Source organism: Miscanthus floridulus, chromosome 3 (assembly GCF_019320115.1).
Source record: "Miscanthus floridulus cultivar M001 chromosome 3, ASM1932011v1, whole genome shotgun sequence".
Taxonomy (NCBI): Eukaryota; Viridiplantae; Streptophyta; class Magnoliopsida; order Poales; family Poaceae; genus Miscanthus; species Miscanthus floridulus.
Genome location: NC_089582.1, coordinates 4,604,990 through 4,627,758, shown reverse-complemented (window position 1 = coordinate 4,627,758; position 22,769 = coordinate 4,604,990). Strand labels below are relative to the sequence as shown.

Sequence of the window (22,769 nt, the reverse complement as noted above, 5' to 3'; positions counted from 1 at the left end):
AATGAACCTTTCCTTGTCCAAACATTTGCCGACCGGTGATTACTCTTGGGCAATCGTGATTTTTATTTCAAAACTTTCCACTTACCTCTTTATTTCAAATACTTAAAACATTTATCTCAAGAGGTATTCATTAGCATAACGAACATTAAGGTTCCATGCAACGGTTCAAACTTAACCATGTCATCAGTTCAAAAGAAAAAAATAATAAAGTGCGACATATGCATATGAAGGACAATTGACCCTTCCCACCAAACAGTGCAACAAAAAAAATTGTCTTCAAGCAAAGAAATCATCTTCTATATTTTCTTCCATGACTGGTGCAATGACCCCATCATCAATGTAGGTGTCATCGTCGTCAGAATCATCATCACCAATATAGTCATCAACAGGTTCGGGAATTGCTTCGCTACGCACTTGATTAATAATGGCGGCAGAACCAGTTGTGCCTGCCCTATCTTGTCTTGACCAGTTTAAGAATTCCTGACCTTGGCCTGATTCATTCATTTCTTGGATTCCCACATCAAGTGCATCGGCGTCATTTCCTGTGTCTGGCATGGAAAACAAATTTCTTGGTCTCACCAAAACAACAGTAGACCATCTCGGCTTGTTCACGATAGGGACATAAAACACCGGTTCAGCGTTTGAAGCAAGAATGTAAGGTTCATCTGAATATCTAAACATGGAAGTAGCAATGTCGATAATACCAAATTTGTCCCTAGTGTACCCTCTGCTTCTGCTGGTACTGGTAGCCGGCACATCATACCAATCACACTGAAATAATATAACTTCTTTTTCTTGTGGGAATTCCAGTGAGATTATATTTCTAATGACTCCATACCAGGTCATGTTGCCTATACTATCGTCACCCTTCACAAGGACACCAGAATTTTGTGTCACGAGACTTTTCTCTATGGCAGCTGTCCGAAATAGCCAATTATTGATGTGCACTCTATTCAACACACGAGCTCGAGGGTCAGGTCCTTGAGAAAGGGCATGCATCAGTTTACTTGCTTCCCCTTTCTCATATAGTTTTGCTATCTGTAATTTAAAAATCAAGTTAGACATCTACCGGTTAATTACTACGTTGGTCTGACCATAAAGTTGAATTTAAAAATATAAATTAATACTACATACCTCGATTTCAAACCATCTTACAAAATGCTCCTTGTGTCGTTTTTTAATGTTAATTGAACTATCCCTTGTTAGTTGTGTCTTATGCTCCCTACATCAGAGTGCACCAAATTATTAGTTGATGCCACAAACAAGCAGATAAAAGATAAATTTAGTGGTAAAAATTGCGACTTACTCTACCCATTTCCTGGCTTCATCACAATTAGTAATTATGTAGTGCCTCATCTTTTGAAGTTCAACTTTCTCCAAATTCTTAAGCTTATTTCCTCTCCTCTTGTAATCAATTTCACTAAATATGCTTAGACCACTTGGAGGCTCATTCACAACTGTATTTTCATGACGATCAGCTCGACTCAGCTTGGTGTCGACGTCGAAGAATCGAGAGCAAAATGTAAGACACTCCTCAGCTATGTATGCCTCGGCTATTGATCCTTCTGGTTGTGCCTTGTTCCTGACATATCCTTTAGCAGTACGTAGATACCTCTCTACTGGATACATCCATCTGTAACACACGGGCCCTCCTAGTTTAGCCTCTTCAACTAGATGGACCGGTAAATGAATCATTATGTCAAAAAATGCAGGCGGGAAAACCATCTCAAGCTGACAAAGAGTCTCTTTAATTGAACTGTCTAGTTTGTCAAGATCTGCTGGCACCAACTCATTTGAACAAAGTGCACTGAAGAACCTACTGAGCTCAATCAATGGCCTGGCAACATCTTCTGGCAAAATCCTTCTAATGACTAAGGGCAATAGTTTTTGTAGAATAATATGGTAGTCATGAGTTTTGAGTCCAGACACCTTACATGTTTTATCGTCAACACATCTCTTTAAATTGGAGCAGAACCCATCAGGCATCTTCACTCCTTGAAGAAATTGGCATAAAATCCTCTTGTCATCCTTGTCTAGAGAGTACAACGCTGCTGGCAAGGTGTACGTGTCATCATCAATCACAGGATGCTGATCTTGCCTGATCCCAAGATGTTCCATGTCAAGGCGGGCATTCTCGCTGTCCTTACATTTCCCTTCAATTTCAAGCAAAGTCCCTAATATGCTCTCGCATATGTTTTTCTCAATATGCATCACGTCCAAATTATGCCTTATGATCAAAGAAGACCAGTAGGGGAGCTCAAAAAAAATACTCTTCTTCCTCCAATTGTGCCATCTTGCGTCTTCATCACGCTTCCTCTTTTTTGATATGTCCTTTCCAAATCCCGTTGGATGAAAAGTTGCATATTGGTCTAATACATCTTGACCAGACAGTGGAACTGGAGCCTCTCTGGTTTCCTCTTCATTGTTGAAGCTCATCTTGTTCATGCGCCATGGATGGTCTAAGGGCAAAAACCGACGATGTCCCATGTAGCAGAACTTCTTCCCATGTTTCAACCACAAATAATCTGTATCCTTGTGACAGTAAGGACATGCAAATTTTCCTTTTGTGCTCCAACCAGAAAGCATCGCATATGCAGGGAAGTCATTGATTGTCCAAAGTAGCATAGCACGGAGTGTAAAGTTTTCCTTTGCCTTTACATCCCTACAATTAACACCAGTATTCCACAGCGCCTTCAACTCATCAATGAGGGGCCTCAAGTAAACATCAATATTCATTCCAGGAGTTTTCTTGCCAGGTATCAACATCGACATGATCCAATAAGATTGTTTCTCATACAACCAAGGAGGCAAATTGTAAGGTATTAGGATAACAGGCCAACAACTGTAAGTAACATTTTGCATACCAAATGGGTTGAAGCCATCAGAAGCAAGACCCAGTCGAACGTTACGAGCTTCTTTAAATCGTGGAAACATATTGTCCGCGTGCTTCCATGCCCTGGAGTCAGCAGGATGACGTAGTTTGCCATCATCTATTCTTCCTTCCTCATGCCAACGCATTTCTGATGACGTGCTCTCTGACATGTACAATCTGCGTAGCCGAGGTGTGAGAGGGAAGTACCGAAGGATTTTGACTGGGACACGACGACGTTTCTTATCATGACCATCGTTCACATGGCCATCACCACGGTCATCTGTTTTCCACCTAGATGCTTTACATTTGGGGCATATATCCAGCTTCTCATATTCCTTCCAAAATAACACACAATGATTCTCACATGCATCTATCTTGATATAGTCCAAGCCTAGATCGCGAACCACCCTTTGCACTTTCTCCATTGTGTTTGGGACACAATGACCTTTAGGGAGAAACTTTGAGATCAGAAAGAGTACCCCCTCCAATGCTTTGTTACTTATCCCATACATACACTTAACCTGGAAAAGTTCCACAATAAAAGATATCTTTGTACCATCTTCGCAACCTGGATATAATTCCTTTTTTGCCTCCTGTAGTAACTTGAAGAAGACCTTGGCTTGCTCGATCGGCATAAGATGGATATATAAAATTTTGGCTAAGTCCCTAAATTTACCATGAGATGGACATGCTGAAATTTTTACCATGACTTGGACATTGTCAAATTTGATTTTTACCGTGGGACAGACATATGCAAAAATGGCTAAGTCTGAATTTTTGCTATGACTTGACTAGAATTTTACCATGACTTGGGCATTGACAAATTTAAAATTTTATATATCCAAGTCATGGTAAAATTTTAAATTTGTCAATGCCCAAGTCATGGTAAAATTCTAGTCTCTAAGTCATAGCAAAAATTCAGACTTAGCCATTTTTGCATATGTCTGTCCCACGGTAAAAATCAAATTTGACAATGTCCAAGTCATGGTAAAAATTTCAGCATGTCCATCTCATGGTAAATTTAGGGACTTAGCCAAAATTTTATATATATATCCATCTCACGGTAAATTTTTATATATGCTATCACTTATTTGTAATGAAGTCAAATGTGGGTGCAACTTAACTTCATCATGCCACTCAATATGCTACACTTTATGGGTTTATCTACCAATTTATCAATGCATATCGTTTATACTCAATTCCATGCCCTACATATATACCATTCACGTGGTTCACTTATGCAGAAATCCTTCCCACACTTGGCATGAGTGAGAATTAGGGAGAACAAAAGAAACTTATATTACTTTGGAAGTTTGAGTCATCTGGGACTGAGTGGCACCAAGAAAGCAATGTTGGCTTCATCGAAATATGTATCCAGATGCAAAAGCAAAATTTGATTGAGTCCAGCAGTGTTTCATAGAAGTTTGGGTGTCTACTCTTGGCGGACGGTCCGTGACGAAAAACTCTCGCGCCCTTTTATTTCGCGACTTCCTCATCTACCACGTCGCCGCCTTTTATTTCGCGACTTCCCGTTTCCTCCCCCCACGCCGCCCCCTTTTATTTCGCGACTTCCTCATCTACCACGTCGCCGCCTCCACACGGTTAGGGTTTTTGGATTCCACCAAAGAGAAGTCGAACATGACGACAACTCCAACGAGTGGAACACCTCCGTCCTCGACGTCGATGCGCACACCTGCAGGAGCGGGGATGCCAACAACTCCAGCGGCGGCGGCGGCGGCGGCGACGCCGACAAGTTCATCCAGACCCAACGCCACCATGTCCCTTTTTGGGGCAACACGTTCGTCCGGGATGCCAACAACTCCGGCAGCGGCGCCGGCAAGTTCATACAGACCCAACGCCACCATGTCCCTTTTTGGGGCAACACGTTCATCCAGGTCGACAGCAGCACTTGGTGATCAACAAGAGAGCTCCCTGCCAATCAATGAGACCAATGATAGGTAACACATATTTTTGGATTCAACATCTCGGGTTTAGAGTTTTAGATATATAATCTTGAAAATGTTCTGGGAAAAATGTAGCCTAAGAGCATCGACGCTGCAGGGACATGCAGGAAGCAGTGCGCCATGGGGATAATGTAGATCGAATGCCTGGGATTAATGATATGTAGGGATTAATGAGTTTGGTCTCTGTCCATACACATAGTATACATATTTCTAATTTAGAATGGGACTGTAGGCATTTCCTATCAATTAAGCTAAGAAGAACAAGTGTGCAATATTTAGTGTTTCCTAGTATAAATATTTTTTTGGTTTACTTTAATTTCAGTCATGGGGGTGCACATATAGTTCAAATAAGTGGCACTAAGTTTTAATTACTTTCTCTGTCTGTACACATACTATATGTACACTGGTTTCCTTTTAAGTATATTGTTGTATCATCACTAGTGCTTAAGTTTGATACTATTGTAATATTTGGCAGCTCGGATCAAACATGGACTCTCTATTTCACTTGCGAGGGATTGCCGGGGGGGCAAGAGTCTTCTACTATTAGAATCACTAGGGCTGATCTCACCCTGAGTAACTTGCTTGCAATGAAATTACAATTGGGGTATAGGGTAAGGGACTATTTGTACTACAAGAGGAGATGTGGTAATGCAGCAACATTACACGAAATCGAAGAAGAAGTCAATGCAGATGCTATGATAGCATGTAATGAGGAGGAAAGACAGGTCAGACTATTGCTGTCCAAGGAACAAAAAATAGACCAGAATGTGAACATAACACCCTTGAAAGTACTTGGAAGGAGACCCATTAGGGAAGAGAATATAGATGAAGATGAGGAGTCAATTGATGCTTACAAGGAATGGTTGCACGTCATGCATAAGGAAAACCGATTCATGGGTAAGTGTTATGTTGGACTCCTATATATTTCAAAATTGTTGTATTATTTTATATTGGAGAAGCCTTTGTACTAATATTAGCTTGGCTGACCCAGATTTGAAAGATATCGACAGGGATGACACCACCAAAACTTACAAAGAATGGTTAAGGGTGCAAGGACAACTGAATGATATTAGTAATATAACATCTGTCCCTACATGTCTATTGTTAATATTCCTTCACAAACATATCATATCTTACACAAGTGACCAATATTTTCTGCAGTGGCATATGTGGACAGTAATCATCATACAGATGTAGTACTTTCAAGTGAAGATAGCAACCCCACACCGCCAGTAAATAGACCATCTCATGCTCGGCGTTTCAATCCACAGGGAGAGGGAACTAGTAAGTAATGAATATTTTCAATTTATTGTGAGGTTCAGTTAATTTTAAACTATGTCAATAGTTTTTTAAGTGTTTTGCTTTGTATATAATTGTTTTTCATGGACAAGACTCCAAAAAGAGGAAGCCAAGAGGTAACTTGAAAGGATGGACAGCAACAAACAAGAGAACTAGGGAGGCGTCTCAGAAGCTTAGCATCCAGTTCTCTAGGCTTGGAGGACCTGTAGGTTCAAACAAACGAATATTTGTTGATGAAATAACACTGTTCACGAGGAAAAGAGCACCTCTCATCGGAGTAAGAACATGGAGAGATATCCATGTGGATGTCAAAATTGCAATAGCAAACGATGTGCTGGTAAGCTTCTGTTATCCATGTAGATGTCAAAATTTCAATACCAAATTATTGTTTAAGAAGTAATTTATTTAGGCTTTACCTTGAGCAGGCTAAGTGGGACCTTGAGGATAACGAGGCGAACAGAATCAAGATATGGACGGTGGCTAATGACCGTTACAAAGGATGGCGATCTACATTTAGTGCTACCTACAAGGCGTACACCACCTATGAAGAGAGAATGAGACATAGGCCAGAAGAATTAGACATTGTTGAGTGGCACTATCTGGTGTCGTATTTTGGCACCGAAGAATTCCAGGTTTGTTCCCAATTTTTAAAAAAACTTGCCAATTCCACTTCTGACGTCAAGGTTTATGTTTTGCACACTGCTAATTTTATAAAAATCAAATCATTGCTGGTTCTGTGCAGAGGATTAGCAATAAGAATTCTCAGAATCGGCACAATCGACAGATACACCATGTTACAGGATCAAAGGGTTTTTCTCAATTGAGCTATGAGAAGGTAAAAAATTCTGTCACAAGGTTTTCCTTCAGGCATTTTTTTATGGTTTGTGCTTGTGCCCCCGAATGACAATGACATGATATTTTTATAACCTATATAGTCTTTGTATTTGATAGAGATATTTAGCCCACTGCCCACTACAAAAAAATATATTTTGCATCCTTGTATACAGAAAGCTGAAAAGTACTAAAACTAATGTGTGCCAACAAAAAGAAGAACTTGGATTCCTGTTCTTTTTCAATAGCAATAAATATTTCTGTTATCTTCTGTTTTTAAATTCGTGGTGGATATCTTCCTGATCTTTACAGTTTATAAAAGCTTCTACATTTCACTAGATTATGAAATATGGCTAATTTTTTTACATTCTTGCCTAATTAGAGGGACCAACTAACTGGTGAAGAGCCAAATGATATGGAGCTTTTTATGATGACCCACCAACAAAATGGACAATGGACAAGCGAGGAATCTAGGGAAGTCTATGTGAGTATTAAACAGTTTTTACAACCCTTATTAAGTGATGCAACTGTCCTCGCTTAGAATTAAAGTTTTAATTAACTAAATGTCTTTGCTTTGTTAGGACAATGCAACCAGGAAGATTATGGAGCTGGAGTCAAGGCCTGACGCAAATGTCGTCTCAGACTTGGAGCAGAACCAGATTTTCCAATCAACCTACAAGGAAACGAGAAAAATCAAATCAAACAAGATGCATGCTAATGGTTACCTTGCAAGGTACCCAACTAGAAAGGAGCTACTATCGGAGGACTACCAGCGCAAACTGCAACAGGAGGAAGCCCTCATTGAATCGTTTGGACGGCTGCAAGATAGACTAGAAGCTCAAGAAGTTGAAAGGGAAGCCGAGAGGCAAGAACATAGGCGTCAGCTTGAACAGATGAACAAGGAAAGGGAGGCTGATAGAGAAGCACTTAGGCAAGCTATGTTAATGTTGCAAGCAGCCCAACAGCAAGCTTCAGTACAAAAGGTAATATTAACAACATCTATGTTCTCATAGTTTATTGAACTGAAAATCATGATCTTGAACCCAATTCAAAATGCAGGCTAGCACAATTGTGGAGCCAACTGAAAATGTTGCTGCTGCTGCAACAATTGAGGGGACACAAAATGTAACAACTACAATGGGAGAACACATGATGCATAGTCAGCAGGTAGTTTGATGATAATTGAAGAATGTTTAATTGTAACATGCATGTCATATTCTTGTCAAGGGGTGTAATTTTTACCACCAACCATTTATTTTCAGGTTACCCAAGAAACCAGCCAGCCAGAACAACAACCCCCTTCTTCCGCAGCTGAAGAACGTCTCACTAGAGGGCGCATGACTAGAAGTAATTGGCAGCGAATTCGGGTGCTGTTTATACTACAGCAAAGCAACTGAAGGAAACTGCGGCTAGGAAAAGATCTGCATTGTCCAAAAAGAATACACAGGTACTATGTGAAACCTTTTATCTCTCTTTGCATTAAAAAGGAACATATAGTCCTTTTGGAGAAGTACATAGCTATTCTTTTGTTCTGCTCCTAAATATGGTCCAGGCTTAGTTTCCTCTTGCTGATTAGAAATATATATGGATGTGTTTGTGCTCATAAAATGTCTTGGGAGGCAGCTGCATGTATGTTTATATTTGCTTTACGCTTCAAAGTTCATGGTTGATAGTACTGCAGCTCACAGAACTCTAGTACTGCAGCTCGTGTTTTGCTTCAGTGTTCAATTAGCTTTGCCACCACTAGTCTCAGTTTAACTAATGCATGTCAATGATTTTTTCAGGAGGAATCTTGAGTTTGAGACGGAGCATGCGAATGGTGGGACGATGGCCAACATACATATCAAGGGAACCTTCGCTGCTACAGTAGACATTAGTCTTTTGATTCGAATGAGTTCAAACAGTTGTCTGTGCTTAACACATTATTATGTGTTAAGCTATCTACTTGTGTTCTCATTTAGTTTGACACTCGGTGTGTTTTGTTAAAGATTTTGTATGAACAAATTATATTTCGTTTTAATGGATGTCGATGCTTCCTTCATTATGTATTTGTCGTTTTGCGATTATTAATTTAAGCTACCAAACAAAGTGTCGCAACATGAATTATTAATATATTAATCTGGCGTTGCAATATATGATGGCACATATAACAATCACATTTAGTCGTGGCAATAGGTACGATAATCGTGGCAATAGAGAAACTATCTCTTGCAACTACAAAAAGATGACGGTGGCAATAGAGGAATCTACCTATAGCAACCAGATAGTAGTAACGTGGCAATAGATGACCTGTCTGTAGCAACCAACCTAAGTAACGTGGCAATAGCCTATGCCATCTATAGCAACCATTCAGAAACGTGGCAATATATGACCTCTCTGTAGCAACCAACCTGAAGAGATGTTGCAATAACCTAAGCCACCTATAGCAACCATTTAGGCGACGTGGCAATAGAGAACCTCTATTGCAATGCTTTCTCTGCGTAGCAACAACCACGATTGCAACACCTGTGTTGCGTTGCGCTTGCATTGTGTTGCTACACGACCAGCGTGTCGCAATACGTATCGCTAGCAACGCCTAGTTCGTTGCAATTGATACTATTACCACACCCATAGTGGTTGCAATTGCTTTTGTTACAACACTCACCAGGTGTTGCAAAAGCGTCAAAAGTGTTGCAATAGAGGGGCTGTGTGTCGCAACTAAAATGTAACCCATTGCATTATGCTATTGCTACCCTTACAAGTGCAACGACATTTAACCAAAAAAAATTGGTAGCAAAATTACTATGGCTACCATTTTTGGGTCTTTTGCTACACTTTTTTGTTGCAGTAGACCAAAATCTTGTAGTGTTGGATAGCACTAGTGGTTCTGCATGATGCACGAAATCTTCTAAAATTTTTATCATAGTCTCCACATATGATATCACGACATCTCAACAAGTTTCATAATTTTTGGACTTCGTTTGCTTTTTATAGAATTTAAAAACACTTCGCACGCAAGTTCGCAGTCATGTTTCGTGAACAAGATGTCCGAAATTTTGGGTCCGTTCCTGGATACGGCCTCACACTACACTCCGTAACATGACTATCATTTTTTGAATCATTAAATTCCATTATTCGTACCACGTGTAGTTCAAATTTATATTTTTCAAAAAAATTCAAGTAAACGAAATAAAGTAACTAAATATATCAAAAAGCCACAAAAAATCCCCAAATTCTAATGAGGAGTTCCTGGTACTTAAAAAGGTCTACACAAAAAATTTGAAGGCCAAAAAGAAAAAAATTGTCGAGCGCCGAGGCATGGCACTTGGCAAAGGCGGTCTTTGCCGAGTGCCAAGAATAAGGCGCTCGGCAAAGAGGTTTTTGAATTTTTTTAGAAATTTTCTCTTTGCCGAGTGCCTTCACAGGGGCACTCGGCAAAGAATTTTTTTTTAAAAAAAAACTTCTTTGCCGAGTGCAAGGCCAGGTGGCACTCGGCAAAGGTATTTAAAAAAAAAGTAATTTTTTAATTCCTATCTTTGCCGAGTGCCGAATCAGTGGGCACTCGGCAAAGACATTTCAAAAAAAATATTGAAACTTTGCCGAGCGCTGTGTCAGGGGCACTCGGCAAAGTATTTTCCGAAAAAAAAAATCTTTGTCGAGTGCCTAACAGTAGGCACTCGGCAAAGAAGGAGGTGGCCGAACAACGTTACGCGGGCAGCCTATGCCGAGTGCCGCTCTTTTGCCGAGAGCCTAGCACTCGGCAAAGAAGTCCTTTGCCGAGTGCCCTTTTTTGCTGAGTGCCCGACACTCGGCAAAGAAGGTTTTTGCCGAGTGCCCGATTTTTGACACTCGGCAAAGTAGTTTGCACTCAGCAAAGAGCCCGTTTCCTGTAGTGAACGCGGTTCGAAACGTTGGTCGCGGGGCGTTCGGCAACGCGAACGCGGCAACGCGATTTTGAACTCAGCAAAGTAGATTGAGCCACCCCTACAAACAGGTATTTGTAGGGGCGGCGCCCCTACAAATCGATCAGTCACCCCTACAATCGATTTGTAGGGGCGGCTGGTAATACGAGCCGCCCCTACAAATAGATTTGTAAGGGCGGCTGTAGTACCAGCCGCCCCTACAAATTGATTTATAGGGATGACCTGGGAACCGCACCTACAAATGCATGATTTGTAGAGACGGTTCGGTAGGGGCAGCTGGCCAAACCGCCCCTACAAAGAGTTATAAGCCGCCCCTAAAAAAACGATTCTGTAGTAGTGTTTCACTTCACCCTCGTTGGTGATAACCGAGCTAATGACTGCCGGTTTGCATCCGACGATGATAAACTAATGTCACCGCCTGCTTGCATGATTAACGACATGGTGGTGATAAGTTTCAATTCTAAAAACAAAAAAAAAAAGGTCATTGACGATGGGGAGGGTGTGCTAGCGCCAACAAACACCTACGCCAGGCCTCCAAGCCACCTCCGCATGCACTCAAGGCCACTGGGCGTGGAGAGGATAAGCAAGAGCGAAGGGAGAGAAGAGAGGCCGGTGCTCTTGTGGGTGTGGAGAGAGGGAAAGGAATGGGAGGGACTGAGAAAGGAATGTAGAAAGACTGAGTAGGTGTAAGGTTGAGTCCAACAGATTTCAGCAATAAAATTTTAGGTGTGGTGGTGTTATATTATTAATTTATAATAAACACTAAATAATATTATTACTATCGGTTGTACTACCACTAGCGATCGTAGACATGAACCAGTACTCCAGCAGTGATTCTATATCTATGGTAGCGCGTGCTATTCGACGTTTTGGGCTCCAAGGCAAGGTCAGGATGTGCTACCAGCCAAAACAGGGGTGTATGACCCTGACACCCCGTCAAGCAGAGTATTTCTTCTGGGCTTCCTCGATCGAGCTCCGGTCTCCCGCAAAGGCTACAAGGAACAAGCGTGAATTCTTGGCTATTTGGACTCATATATGGGCGGGCTTGAACAAGCGTGAATTCTTGGCTATTTGGACTCCTTGCGGACGGTGAGTGTGGGCCACCTGGGCAACTTTTTTTGCGTTGGCCAAGTGTTTCTTTTTTTTTTTTTTTTGAGTGTTTCTTGTTGATGAACGTCAATTACTCAATAAAGCAACAGTTCCAAATACTCCGTGCCGTAGCTCCTTTTGACTTTGTGCTCAAAATTCAGTTTCTACACTTTGCATTTGCTAATATAAATATCTCACGCATTTGAGTATATATATATATATATATATATATATATATATATATATATATATATATATATATATATATATATATATATAATAAATCTATATTACAATACACGTGTACATGCAACTCCGTATTACAGTAGTATACATAACAATAAATTTAGAAATGCAGTAGTCAAGTCATGACCCCATACACAGAATTTAGCTCATACCTGAGAATGTCCTCAACGTACAGACATGTCCTTAGCAGTGAGGAATTCCCAACATTTATGTTTAATCTGTTCCCAAGAAAATTTCATTTCCATGAATCTTTTTCTTCTAGTTTCTATTATCGATCCATGCTAAATGATCTAGAACTTCAGGCGCATTTGTGAAGGTGCTAACCGATTTTCTTTTTCTTTCTGCATCCAGCTTGCGAAAGAGCATTGCAGCCGGCTAGGCGCGTGCCCAGCCCATAAGTTGAGGAAGTGAGGAACCACATACGGCTGCTCCACCAGCTCCTGATCCTGTCGTTGCACTGCTTTTCTTGCGCTGTGTGCTTTGCATCTTCGTGCTTGCCTTCGCAACTTGAATATATGCAGCACCATGTTTAGACTTCCAAAGCATCTGGTACACTAATGTGTCTGTGTTTTGGCAGAAGTAATCTACAGCCTTTGGTAGTGTGATCTCTTCCAGCTGTGCCAAGGTAATGTCTGTATGAGCGCAATGTTGCTCCTCACTGTGATTCACCACTATAGCTGAGCTTTTATCCGCAGCCAGCAGGTCCTCTGAAGAGCCATGGGGCATAAACAGTAGTCCAGCTATCAGATATTGAGGATCTTGCAGACAAAAATCACCTCCATGCAGTGAGACTTGGCACTGCAAGTGCACTCCAATAACTGATTCTAGAGAAATATCTGGCGTGCCTGTGTTGCTACTACAGTGAAGTTCATGCTGGTCAAGCTCCTTGCAACATAATGGGTTTGGGCGATTCCATTGAGAAAAACAATTATGAAGATTCTACCAATGTTTTTTCTGGCGTTAATCAAGAAATGGCACCCATGAGAAGTCGTGTGTAGGTAGTTGCATAAGTTTATTCCTAATAATTTCAACTTTAGACTTAAAAAGGGGTGTGTACAACCTCAAGCATTCAATGGCAGTTCCAACTATGTCCGTACTCTCTAAAAGTTGAGGACAACCTCTATTCCATGCTCTGGAGTACTGAAGGGCAACCATAGCAAAAAAAATGTGCTCTGACTTCCCAGATCGATATTGTGTTGTAGCTTCTTGCCTGTAAAAAGGTTTTTGACAAAAGGGTTGAAGGGCATGTGACAATGCGGTGTGCAACCAAGCTCTATGAATCTCAAGAAGTCGCTAGCACTGTCTGCATACCACTCAAATCTTCGAACAATGGATCTGCTTAGCTGGTTGTTGAGACGAAAGGTAGAAGAGATAAATGACTTGGTAGCATGTGCTATCCGTTTAGGAAAGGCTGAACTACTGACCTCCTGTTCCATGTTTTCTTCTTCCAGGATTCTATTCTTGCACTTGTGGAGCATGTCGTCGCACTCTTGAGCAGCACGCTTCAGATTTTTCCGCCAACACAACAACGATGCATCAGTGATCTGCCACTTTTCAGATGTCTCGAGAGCAGCCTCCAACTTGATGTGCGCCACCTCTAGCCTACAAGTTTTCGTTGTCCTTCGATCTCTCTTTCCCCTCATGCCTATCAATCAGATCAGATAGGATTTGGCTAACTGCCCCTTGGACAACCGCAGAACCGACCATCTCTGCCATTAGGAGTCAAGCATCTGTAGCGTCCCTTCCCTGCTCATGAAAAGTAGCATATACCATTAGTCAGCACACATCAGAGAGTAAAAATATGGAATTTTGATCACAAGCAAGGATTTAGCTGAGTGGCTGTAAGAATCTACCTTTGATAGAATTGCATGGGAGTAGTGATCAGCTTAGCTGTCCTGTGTATGAAGGTATCTCTATAAGGAGGTGTTGGTCTCCATAAGCCAGGGAAATGTTGGCTCAAGAAGGGATATGTGACTTCAATCAATGATGAGAGTCTCTGCTTCTAGATATGCATATAATTGACTAACATTCATTAAGTGGTGGCAAGTTGACGAAGCACATGCTGTGTGAATAATCAAATGGAGGCTGCTATGCTTCTCTTTACGTGTTTGAATATAATTGGATAACATAGTATTGAACATGCATTAAATAGTGACAAGTTGAACCATACGGAGGCTGCTATGCTAATAAACTGAAAGAGAACAAGGGGAAATATAATACGTCAGCTTCAACATCTTTCATCCATTATATTAATTCAGCAGTATAGGGAACTCAGAAGTCTTGGTCATTTGCAGGTGAACATGGAAAGGTTGAATCCTCCCCTTGCTCCATGGCATTCTAGTCAACCGCGTGGGGCCCAGAAGCCAGAACCTGCAGCGGTGTTGCACCGCCACCTGGGCGGGCCAAGAGTCTGACAATATTTATCTTGGCCATACCCCTATGTTTTTCTATTTTTCTATTTTCTTACTATATATAATCTCTAGTATGAAACGGATTTACATGAAGCTAAACACATGAACAGTGCACTGCACTGCACTTACATAAATTCTTAGAGTGGATTTCTTTAGAGTAACTACGGTAGGTGATTCTTTTTGAGGAAGCAGGAGTGGTAGCACCCTACTGATCAATAATATATATTAATAATAAAAGAAAAAAAGATTTGTCCAAGCAACAAAATTCAAGAAACAGAAAAGGACAAAGAATATAAAGAAGATCACGATTGGTACTATGGTAGGCGATTGCCAGCCTGAACTTTGATATATAAATGAATATGCAGGAACCAGAGGATTTGCAAAATGAGAAGAAAGAGCTCAAGTGCAGAGCTATGTCACATTGTCAAAAAAAAAAAAAAAAAAAAAAACAAAACAAAACAAAAAAAACTCAACCCAAAAGTTGAAGAGAACAATGGGCAGGCTTTCTAGCTCGGTGTACCAGAGGCGAAGATCCAATGCAGCATTCGAAGAGTTTGCAGCAGAGACGTCATGTTCATTAAAGGCCTGGCATTCCTACTCTTCCAGAGAACTGTTTGCATATGTAACTCAAGTACTCAACAACCTTCTCTCAAGTCTTGACCCCATACACAGAATTTAGCTCATACCTGAGAATGTCCTCAGCGTACAGACAGGTCCTTAGCTGTGAAGAATTCCCAACATTTATGTTTTCCAAGGAAATTCCATTTCCATGTATGTTTTCCACTCTTGAGCGGCACGCTTCAGATTTTTCCGCCAACACAACAATGATGCATCAGTGATCTGACACTTTTCAGATGTCTCGAAAGCAGCCCCCAACTTGATGTGCGCCATCTCTAGCCTCTCCAAGTTTTCGTTGGGTTGTCCTTCGATTTCTCTTTCCCCTCATGCCTGTCAATCAGCTCAGATAGGATTTGCTAACTGCCCCTTGGACAACCACTGAACCGACCATCTCTTCCATTAGGACTCAAGCATCTATAGCGTACCTTCCCTACTCATGAAAAGTAGCATATACCATAAGTTAGCATACATGAGAATAAAAATATGGAATTTGGATTGCAAACAAGGATTAGCTTAAGGGCTATAAGAATTTACCTTTGATAGAATTGCATGGAAGTAGTGATCAGCTTAGCTATCCTGTGTATGAAGGTATCTTTATAAGGAGGTGTTGGTCTCCGTAAGGGGAAATGTTGGCTCAAGAAAGGATATGTGACTACAATCAACAATGTGAGTCTCTGCTTTTATATATGGTTGAATATAATTGCCTAACATGCATTTAGTGGTGGCAAGTTGACGAAGCACATGCTGTGTGAATAATCAAATGGATGCTGCCATGCTAGTTGACCTGAAAGTAAAGTGAAATATGTCAATTTGAGCATCTTTCATCCACGAACTCCGCAAAGGTATATGTGACTTCAATCTACAATGACAGTCTCTGCTTCTATAAATGTCTGAATATAATTGCCTGACACGCATTAAGTGGTGGCAAGTTGACGAAGCACATGCTGTGTGAATAATCAAATGGAGGCTGCCATGCTATCTAGTTGACCTGAAAGTAAAGTGAAATATGTGAACTTGAGCATCTTTCATCCACTAACGCCGCACAGTAGACAGCTTGAAACGGCCCTTACTGTCGGCAGTTTTCCTTGTATCTTCTTTTTTCTATCTTTCCTTCCCCTCACTGTTTCTTTATTAACTATTATTGTTAGCCAAAAGATCTGCATTTGATGCACAAAAGTAACAAAAGGACTGCTGGGATGAAAAGGGCTTCTATTCTATCAGACTGTTCAGTAGAGAAGCTACAGCTGCTGGTGCTGCAAATAAGCTGTAACTTATTTGCAGCCAAACAGTCTGATAGATCATGGCAAATATCTGCATATGCTGAAAGCTGGATGACAAATACACTGACAGATCATGATGAATTCCAACCGGTTATCCAAAAGAATCACAGCATCCATTTCCTGCTAAGGAAATGCAACATAGAACATTAGGTCAGTAACTAAGTATACGTGAGATACTAAATATGTCTTCGGATCAAAATTCAGAAGCAAAGATTTAGCTTAGCGGCTGTAAGAATATACCTTTGACAGAATAAAACAGAAGTGGTGGATAAGATAACGCAGTCCAAGACTTGAAGAAAAAAGAGGCATTCAATTCAATAACAGGGTATGGTAGCAAAGGCCGAAGGGTGTGTGGGCTGTGGATGATTTGGTCTTTATAGGGGAGAAATGTCGATTTGAGAAGGGAAACCTATCTTCAATCATCAATGAAAGTCGCTGCTGCTGTTTACGCATTTGAATATAATTGGCTAGCATGCATTAAATGATGACTTGTTGAACCATATGGAGGCTTCTATGCTAATCAGCGCCAACAACCGGAGAAAAAAAGGGAAATATGTCAACTAGAACTTCTCTCATCCATGAATTCAGCGCCGTACATGGAACTCAGAAGACTTGGTCCTTGCCAGATGAATGATGCAAAGCTTGAAACTGCCCCTTGCCACTGGCCATTTGTAGCGTGCAAAGCAGATGTTCTGATTCTTTGGCAAACTTTTTCCTATGGTGTTCTAGTATGGCATAACGTCCACTAGTCACCTACAATCTCCGTACGCCTTAGTTTTCTATACAATGCTTCCTTCATCAGTTCACCTCATTATCTAACTGATCATGGATAGTCAAAACTCAAAAGGACAACATATGTATACACCTCAGAGTACAGAGAAGGACTCCTGTATATCCTGTAAGATGTATGACAGAGTGCAGACGTGCAGTGACATCAGAATACTGCATAGCCAAGACAATTAACCCAAAGAAGATTTGCTCCTACATGAGTACATGACCATTGACCACATCTAAAGCCCACTGTAGTAGAAGAAAATCTGTGCCTTTTCTTTCTCTCCTAGGACCTAGCTAGCTAAAATCGCAGAGCAGCTTGTTATAATCTCACATCGACTGACAGGCTGCTCGACGCCCTCGACGCAGGGCAGGTTGTGGCATCTGCGGTGGGGAGTAAATCGAGCTCACCTCTAGCGCGGCCGCACGGAGTAGCGGCGGACGGCGACTCCACCGCCATCTCCGGGCATTCTTTGTCCTTCTCGAATCTCGACGGTGCCGCCGCCCCGTGCACCCTCCTCGACCGACCGACGAACCCTGCCGGCCACCTCGGCAAACCACTGCCATGTGGGGCCCAAGTTCCATAACCTACGCGATGACGGCGGCTGCAAACCGTGCACCCTCCCTCACCTCCCTAACTGGCCGTCGCTTGCTGGATCCTCCGCGGTGACGGCGTGCCTCTCCACTCTTTCCGGCAAAGCAGTGCGGTGAGGTCCCAGAATCCAGCAGCGCGCGCGAACTGGGCTAGGCCTAGGCCTAGAGGCCAGAGCGTAATAAAATGTTTGTTTTGGCCCAACAAATATTGTTTGTGGCCTTTTCAATTTTTATTTATGGGACTTTGCTTGTGGCCTTTAGCACTCTGTCAGTTCACAAAAGAATGTCATTATCACTCTTGGCGGAGCCAATGAATTTCAAGTTTGATAAAATATATAGAAATATACTAATATTTATAATATGTAATAAATATTATTAGATAAATTCTAGAATATATTTTTACAAATTCTTCAGTTGGCTGGCGATTCAAAACCAAGTTTGGACCGCTGATGGATTGGAAGCTCGGAGGTGGCCAAACCAAGGAACATGCACACTATGCCGGCTTCATGCGGAGACAGGCCTGCATCTTTTCAAGGACTGCAGATTCACGAAGCGCCTCTGGAAGGAAATTGCCACCTGGGCACAAAACTCCAACCTACACCCGAGTGCATGGCCACATAGCGAGACACTTGAGAACTGGTGGACGGCGATGTCAAATGCGCCGAATACGAGGAGGAAAGGCCTACGTTCGCTCATTATACTAGTTTGCTGGGAAGTTTGGAAGGAGAGGAATTCGAGAGTTTTTGAGCACACAGAGTCCACCAATTTTATGGTTCTTCGGAGAATCAAAGACGAGGCGAGACTGTGGATCTTGGCGGGAGCAAAGCACCTTTCTACTTTCCTTCAACTTCTCTCCTAGTTTTCAATTGTGTTTATTGTGTTTTTTGATTTTCTAGTTGTGTACAGAGTCAAGTTGACTGAGTTTGTAATATAGAGGGCAGCTCTCCTGCCGGTTCGTTTCAAAAAAAAAAACTTAGAAAGATGGACAGCCTAGATTGCTGCGTGATTGGCGTTTCTTTTCTTTTTGTCGGCTGCTCTACCTGACTGATTTCACAGCTCTTTCTATTTTCGCCGTTCAATATCATGGACTGGTTTGACTGTTTAAATTATGGTTGTAGAGCACGTGGAGTATTTCCTTCGAAAGTCCTAGGAAATCCCACCTGTCAACAAATCCCAAATTCCCGCGTGCTTTTTTCCTTAACAAGGTTTATGTGGAAATTGGTTTGGGTACAAGGAAAATCTGCATCAGTATTAGCCAAGTCAATACGAAAGTCTTGCAGAAAGAGATTTAAGTTGCAGTACGTCGAGGGGTGACTTATGACAAGCAATCGTGCCAACATGCGATTTTTTAAAAAAACACTCATACAAGCATATATGTACTTTGTTTTTTTTTTTTTGAAAAAAAAACACTTAGGCACCTCTACCTCTAAAGTTTGTTTGATCATCTCTGTAGACCTCATCCGTATTAGTGGTGGGATCGAGAGTAGAAGAATATGAAACCTCTCGCTGGCAGAATGAAACCATTAGATTAGTGAAAAAAAAGAACAAAGAATGAGAAGAAAGCAGCCATGGTCAAGCTTTAATTAATATAAATAAGTAGAAGTCATTACAACCTTTAAATTAAAGCGAGACATGGCATAACCACAATCTCAAAGTTCACGGAAGCAACAGAACCATGCTGTTACAAATAGGTTTCACATTTTATTCTCATGTAATTCCCATTACATAATCACTTGATCAGCTGGTCATATGTGCATAACTCAAACTGAGATGAAGTGATGTGCTGTACTTCCATAAGTTCCTAATGTAGAATTATAGTAGTACTTCCTAATTTTAAGACCAACAAAACACAAACTATTGACATGTAATTTAAGACCTTCATGCTATGGGTTGCTGTTTGCTCCTCTTCACTGGAAAAAGATCATTTGACCCAAATTCTATCCCCCAATATATCTGCACTTTTATTTTTCTGAGAGATTTTGCTCTCTTTTCTGAGTAGTAATCCAACCTTTGGCCTGTTACGGTTATCTCTCCAGGTTAAATGATTTAGAATTTCAGGTATGTTACTGGTGCTGCTAACTGACTTTCCTTTTCTTTCTGAATCCAGTCCAAGATCAAGCCTTGTAGCCGAACAGGCGCATGTGCACCCCATAAGTCGATCAAGTGAGAGATCATATGTGTCGGACGCTGAAGCTCCTGATCCTTTTGTTGCACCAGTTTTCTTTTCCTAGCTCCCTTAAAAGTTCTCCGTGCACCTGGAGCCTCCATGCTTGGCTTTCCTAAATGAACGTATGCAGTGCCATGTATAGCCTTCCAAAGTATTTGGTAGACTGTCGCTTCAGTGTTTTGTTGGAAGTAATCTATCGCCTTTGGCAGCATGATCTCTTTCAGTTGTTCCAAGGTAATGTCAGTATGCTCGCAATGGTGTCCCCTCCTGAAGATCGGCGCCACTGTAGAACTTCTATCCGCAGGTAGCTTGTTTTCTGAAGAACCATGGGGAGTAAAGAGGAGTCCAGCTTTCAGCTTTTGATAATCGTGCAGAGAATATTTGTATTCAGACAGTGAGGTCCGTTGTTTATTGTGCTCGGATAGTGAGATCTGACACTGCAAATTTACTACAATAATTGAATCCAGAGAAGCATCTACAGTGCCTAGGTTACTAATATGGCCAACCTTATGCTGATCATGCTGCTTGCAACATAATGGGTCTGGACGAAACCATTGAGTGCTAAAACTATGAAGATTGTCCCAGTGTTTTCTGTGCCATAGATCAACATATGGCACCCATGAGAAGTCCTGTGTAGGTAGCTGAGTGAGCTCTTTCTTGATGGTTTCAACTGTAGGCTGGAAACAAGGAGGGAAGAGCTGCAGGCAGTTCACTACGGTCCCAACAATGTCTGTGCTTTCTGATATCTGCAGCATTGCACCAAGAAAGAAGTTATCTCCAAGTGTATTTCTGTCTTTCTTGATAAATACCAGGCAAACTTCTATTCCATGTTCTTTCGTAGCAAAGGGCACCAACCATAATAGAAACAAAGGGTACTCATTTCCACGGACAATTTTGTGTTGTAGTTCCCTGCCTGCAAAAAGGTGCTTGACAAAAGAGTTGAATGACATCTGACGGGATGGTGTGCCACCAAGCTCTATGAATCTCAGAAACTCACTAGCACTATTTGCAAACCACTCGAATCTTCTAACAACAGATCTGCTGGACTCATAGTTGTTGCGGCCAAAGGCAGAGAAAATAAAAGATTTGGTAGCATGTGCTATTCGTCTAGGAAAGGAAGAATTCCTCACCTCCTGTTTCATCTGTTCTTCTTCAAGGATTATCTTCTTGTATCCGTACAGTGTGTCATCGCACTCTTGAGCAGCCCGCTTCAGCTTCTTGCGCCAACGCAACAACGACGAATCAGTGATCTGCCACTTACCGGATGTCTCAAGAGCTGCCTCCAGCTTGATATGCGCCATCTCCAGCCTCTCCAAGTTATCATTTGGATTTGAGTGTTCTTTGCCCTCATACCTGTGAACCAGACCGGATAGAATTTGGCCAACTGTCTCCTGGATAACCACAGAACTGACCATCTCGGTCATTAGGATCCAATAAGTATTTGTAGCATTCCTTCCCTGCTCAGAAAAAAAAAGCATTTGTACATGAGGAGACTAAATATATGAACAAAATCTCGGGACAGAAAAAAAATGTGTTCCACAGAGGACCTACCCTCAATTGATGTGCAAGGAAGTGGTGAGGAGTTGTCGTAAGTGTATATAAATATATATATTATGGAGGGTAATGTGAATGTGATGCCCAAGATTTTCAGAGGAAAGAGACGTCGAGAAGTGAACAACTGGGGTCTGGTAGTGACCGGTGCACAGGAGTTGGTTTGTACAAGGAAAAAACTGATTATTGATTGCTTTTTGGCTTAATTAATGCCTAAAAAAATTATCTCTTTGACTTAACAGCAACATGAGAACCTGCCGGTCTGCACGTGTTTGTGCAAGAAAATCAAATGGTGGGTGGGGTGATATTTGACCAAGGACCAGACAACAAAGCAAATGACAACCTGAGCACTACTACTTTGTGCACGAATGAAAAAGGAATTCAGCAAAGTCATGGTGTTTGGAGAGTCTGTACCAGATGAAAAGCTACACGTCACTACTCACTAGCGAATTTTTTTTTAATTTTAACCCTTTTTTAATATAATTTTAAATCTAACACTGTCGTTTTTTTTAAACTAATACTTTTGACCGCGCCTATTGCCCTGGCGCGGCCAAATGCCTGTGCCGCGCCATGCATGGTGGCGCGGCACAGGGCTGACGTGGCGTGGGCCGGCCGGGGGGGGGGGGGGGGGGGGGCGCTGACGTGGCGGGTCTTGCCGCGCCACCAACCATGGCGCGGCTGTGCCGCGCCCTGTTGCGTGGCGCGGCTGGACCAAACATACCGCACGAGCAGCTACACCAACTGGCCACTGCGCCTGCCGCCGGCCCGGGCTACCTAGATGGTAGAATCGAAACGCGTCGCGCCCGTATTTTGTTGAGTTTTTTTTCACGGCCGAATAGAGAATTTGATAAGCCAATGATTAGTTTTTCATCTTTCATAATACGGTTATGCACCATTTTAACTAATCAATTACAAAAAATTGCCACCGGTGTCCAGATACGCTGGGACTGCCGGTTCCCGACCGCAGGGTACTTAATCTCGCCGGCAGTACTGCCGCGACTCAACGAAACGAATAAGAAGCAAGTTGACAAACTGCCACATAACATATTCATTGTTTTGACATAAGTTTGACATAACATAACCAAATAACTCCGCAAAGTTTCGGATGCCAATATTCGTTTGACCTAAACAAACTAAGACCCAGGAGTGTAAGGATTCCTCGGACGCCTCTGTC

At 41.8% G+C, this 22,769-nt stretch overlaps 3 protein-coding genes and 1 long non-coding RNA gene across 5 annotated transcripts; 1 reads left to right on the top strand and 3 right to left on the bottom strand.

Moving 5' to 3' along the window:
- Positions 1–276: 276 nt before the first annotated feature.
- Positions 277–3,018, bottom strand: LOC136543002 (uncharacterized). The gene is made up of 3 exons (XM_066535591.1): positions 1,307–3,018; positions 1,135–1,222; positions 277–1,038 (listed from the first exon to the last, which is right to left on the bottom strand). The coding sequence occupies exons 1-3, from the start codon at positions 3,016–3,018 to the stop codon at positions 277–279; spliced, it is 2,562 nt and encodes an 853-aa protein (XP_066391688.1).
- Positions 3,019–4,462: 1,444 nt separating this feature from the next.
- On the top strand, positions 4,463–8,997 carry LOC136544823 (uncharacterized). 2 transcript variants are annotated; one of them, XM_066536890.1, is made up of 12 exons: positions 4,463–4,830; positions 5,312–5,733; positions 5,828–5,908; positions 5,998–6,120; positions 6,228–6,472; positions 6,561–6,767; positions 6,878–6,970; positions 7,349–7,450; positions 7,548–7,949; positions 8,026–8,133; positions 8,229–8,413; positions 8,751–8,997. In XM_066536890.1, the coding sequence occupies exons 1-11, from the start codon at positions 4,511–4,513 to the stop codon at positions 8,361–8,363; spliced, it is 2,238 nt and encodes a 745-aa protein (XP_066392987.1). In that variant the 5' UTR covers positions 4,463–4,510; the 3' UTR covers positions 8,364–8,413; positions 8,751–8,997. The 2 variants fall into 2 exon arrangements, with proteins under 2 accessions (XP_066392987.1, XP_066392988.1); XM_066536891.1 differs by lacking the exon at positions 6,878–6,970 and having other exon boundaries at positions 4,464–4,830.
- A 6,145-nt stretch (positions 8,998–15,142) lies between these two features.
- LOC136544822 (uncharacterized) lies at positions 15,143–17,872 on the bottom strand. Its single transcript, XR_010780839.1, has 3 exons — positions 17,695–17,872; positions 15,767–16,016; positions 15,143–15,662 (listed from the first exon to the last, which is right to left on the bottom strand). It is a non-coding gene; the product is annotated as an uncharacterized lncRNA (long non-coding RNA).
- Positions 17,873–19,571: 1,699 nt separating this feature from the next.
- LOC136544821 (uncharacterized) lies at positions 19,572–21,468 on the bottom strand. The gene has a single exon (XM_066536889.1). It carries the CDS (start codon positions 21,466–21,468, stop codon positions 19,924–19,926), a length of 1,545 nt encoding a protein of 514 aa, XP_066392986.1. The 3' UTR covers positions 19,572–19,923.
- Between the last annotated feature and the right edge of the window lie 1,301 nt (positions 21,469–22,769).

Coding starts and splice junctions, on each gene's coding strand:
- LOC136543002 (XM_066535591.1), bottom strand. CDS start 3,018: ATGCGTTGGCATGAGGAAGGAAGAATAGATGATGGCAAACTACGTCAT. Junction 1,223..1,306: donor GAAGCCAGGAAATGGGTAGA/GTAAGTCGCAAT, acceptor ACTCTGATGTAG/GGAGCATAAGACACAACTAA. Junction 1,039..1,134: donor TAAGATGGTTTGAAATCGAG/GTATGTAGTATT, acceptor TTTAAATTACAG/ATAGCAAAACTATATGAGAA.
- LOC136544823 (XM_066536890.1), top strand. CDS start 4,511: ATGACGACAACTCCAACGAGTGGAACACCTCCGTCCTCGACGTCGATG. Junction 4,831..5,311: donor ATCAATGAGACCAATGATAG/GTAACACATATT, acceptor AATATTTGGCAG/CTCGGATCAAACATGGACTC. Junction 7,451..7,547: donor AGGAATCTAGGGAAGTCTAT/GTGAGTATTAAA, acceptor TTGCTTTGTTAG/GACAATGCAACCAGGAAGAT.
- LOC136544821 (XM_066536889.1), bottom strand. CDS start 21,468: ATGACCGAGATGGTCAGTTCTGTGGTTATCCAGGAGACAGTTGGCCAA.